Below are 2,821 nucleotides of genomic sequence, written 5' to 3'. Positions count from 1 at the left end.
ATAATCGAGTCTTGATCAAATTAAGCTAGTTACTAGTAAAGCAGTATACTTGGTATTGATCAGAGTATAAATGTTTAACGTGCCTTCGACACAGTTTAGATCTTCCGGTTTGGGTTGGTGGGGGGAGGGGGGGAGTTCTTTGACCCTGACTGTCAAAGCCAACCCAGACTGAATGGGGTGTACCAGCAGGCACTGATTATCAATTTTAAAATGTACAGGGTGATCCAAAAAAAAACCCCAACTGTACAACGTCTTTTGTTAATAGTTTCCTCCACACTGAAGTTTTGCTTTTCAAATTTGGACACAACATTTAAAAATCAAAAGGAATTTGTCTGATATTCATTTTAGATAAATTCACAGAAGAGTTTTGCTCTACATAGGGCGTAAAAACAACAACCCATTTACAAACGCACTAGTTCGCATTACGCCTACCACTAAAAATCCCAACGATTGCACCATATTGCAAACTACAGTAGTCTAACGGGCCAACAGAAGGTTGTAGACAGTCTTTCTCAAGTTTCCTTTACCTCCTGAGATCATTATTAAGATTAGTGAAGATCAGAGACCTTTTTGTATTGAACATTTTCTCACCCCCAACTCATTTTGTAAGTTTCACTCAAGGCACAGGAATAATGTTAGAGTGCCCTTAAGGCCTTCTTTGATGTCAAGGGTGGAAATGGTCTGTCAGTTAGGACCTGTAGAGAATCAGAACTAAAAATTCACAAACAGAACGACCACTTCAGGTCAAACACACACCATTCGCACCCTTTTTAACGTCACCAATGTGCAGAATTCAGTAGATGAGCCTCATGAGCCGTCAGTCCTTAGACGATGTCTGCAGCAATGACTTTCCTACATCTAAACTGTCCGCATTCTCAAGGCAGAACTGCATCTACGACTGTCCCATTTTCTCGTTCGCGAAGCTATCAGAGGATAGCAATGTGTTCATGATTCTTCTATCGTCTTGAAAAGCGTGAACATTTAATTTTTTCTATGACATTTGGTTCCTTAGCAAAGCCCATATTCACCTTTCAGGTTATATCAACTCCACAAATGCTGTCTATTTGAGCAACCTCACCCCCTATTGTCTCCAGAGACAGCTCCGTACTGTAAGGTGTACAGTGTGTGAGGCTGAGAGTACTCATGGTTTAGTGGATTCTTACGTTTGGCCTCTACTGAACATTACAAACGACGCGTTAAAATGTGTCGAGTCCAAAGGAAGACATATAGACCATTGGTTCTCGAAATTCCAGTATTTACCCAATATGTTTTTTTAACTCTGTAGGAGAAAAGAACTATTGTTTAAGGGTTACAGGGATAGAAATCTTAGATTATGAAAATAAAAGGAAAGGAAATAACAAACCAATTGTCTCATGACTTTCCTTACAAGATCTTTTAAATTGGTGCATTTTACATTTATAGGTGGTTTTTGCAAAAAGCCATTTCCGTTTTCCAAAATAAGATTCTTCTTTGTGAAGTTTATGCCAAACAAATTCTTTTTGAATGAATTATATCTGTTCCAAATTACAACATTCTAGATCTAGTACAAATTTTGTCCGAGATATTCAGAAAAAAAAGGTGTACCATTCTTTTTGGGATCACCCTATACTTCCACGCCGAGAAGTGAACTCTCGTCTTGTCTCTAACCAAAGCTTAAATATTACCAGGAATCGAGAAGGAAAATAAAAGTCAACTCCTTTGTTCCAGTTACGGAGCTTTGTTTTACAATGACAAGCACCGCGTCAGTCAATACCTTAGCTTCAAAAACCGAAAAGGTAACACGGCATAGATCTAGTAGGTCGTCGCTCTTCATTTCCTAGTTTTAGATCTCTAGACTCGTGTTGTCCTGCATCCCAGTGGCCAACAGCACTATCTACAACTACAAGCAATGCCTGGCATTATCATGCGTATACCTGACCAGCTCACCAACCACAAGGTCAGTGGAGTCTCAAAAATAAAGGACTAAGCTTGATATAATTGAGGAGTGAGCACTTTGAAACGGTGCGTGACAAATAAAGTGAGCCATGTACCTTGTTTATCCAAGTAGTCCCTGAAGTCTTCATCTGTAGCCAGAGTGTCGATGGTTTTAAACAATTCTATTCTCTCTGAAGACTGTGGACAATATATTCGAAAGAAATTGTTATAAACATGAGGGATTGCATAACTTCGGTGCTAAACGATTTCCTGAAGAAAAAAAACAGTTTTTTATAACGCAGTATGTTTCTACAAATATCATGATGTAGTTTTAGATGTTCAGTTCACACCCTTGTCTCACAAGATCCTCATATTGGGGGGGGGGGTACATTATCATTTTGAAAGGAATTGACGACGATGTAATATTAATAAGCTTATCTGCAGAGTCACTAACAATTTTATCAATCCTTCCGCCTTGATTGCAGTAGTGCACTTAGCCTAGTTATATTGCCCGAGAAATGAAATATAGTAATATACCAGTTTTTAAGGACACGTGTTCTTAATTACAGACAATAGATTTAATAATAATTATGCCAACTATCAAAACGTTGCTACAAATGACTCGAAAGCGATCTATTATCTCCGTTCCACGAAGCAGAACTTTGGACTGCTCACCAGCGATCTGTGTCTTTGTCGCTCATAAAGCAGCTTCAATGAAATTGATTACGAACGTATAATGACCCATTTATCGTCATAAATACAGTTTTGGTATAAATACAGGAGTCAATTAATTGACTGGGGCATTAGATGGATTTACTTGGGGCCGCAAAGGTAAAGGTGAGAGGGGGAGAGAGAGAGAGAGAGAGAGAGAGAGAGAGAGAGAGAGAGAGAGAGAGAGAGAGAGAGA

The 2,821-nt window shown here is 39.0% G+C and overlaps 1 protein-coding gene across 1 annotated transcript in view; it reads right to left on the bottom strand.

The window, feature by feature from the left end:
* The window catches only part of LOC101861096 (S-acyl fatty acid synthase thioesterase, medium chain), a gene marked incomplete at its 5' end in the record, with an annotated part of 18,717 nt that overhangs the window by 7,853 nt on the left and 8,043 nt on the right, over positions 1–2,821 (bottom strand). The window contains 1 exon segment of the mRNA XM_013085768.1: positions 2,031–2,112. Within this exon segment, the coding sequence (XP_012941222.1) occupies positions 2,031–2,112 (82 nt within the window).

Source organism: Aplysia californica, unplaced genomic scaffold (assembly GCF_000002075.1).
Source record: "Aplysia californica isolate F4 #8 unplaced genomic scaffold, AplCal3.0 scaffold00016, whole genome shotgun sequence".
Taxonomy (NCBI): Eukaryota; Metazoa; Mollusca; class Gastropoda; order Aplysiida; family Aplysiidae; genus Aplysia; species Aplysia californica.
Note: the sequence above shows the minus strand (reverse complement) of the source record. Positions and strands in the feature narration are given on the sequence as shown.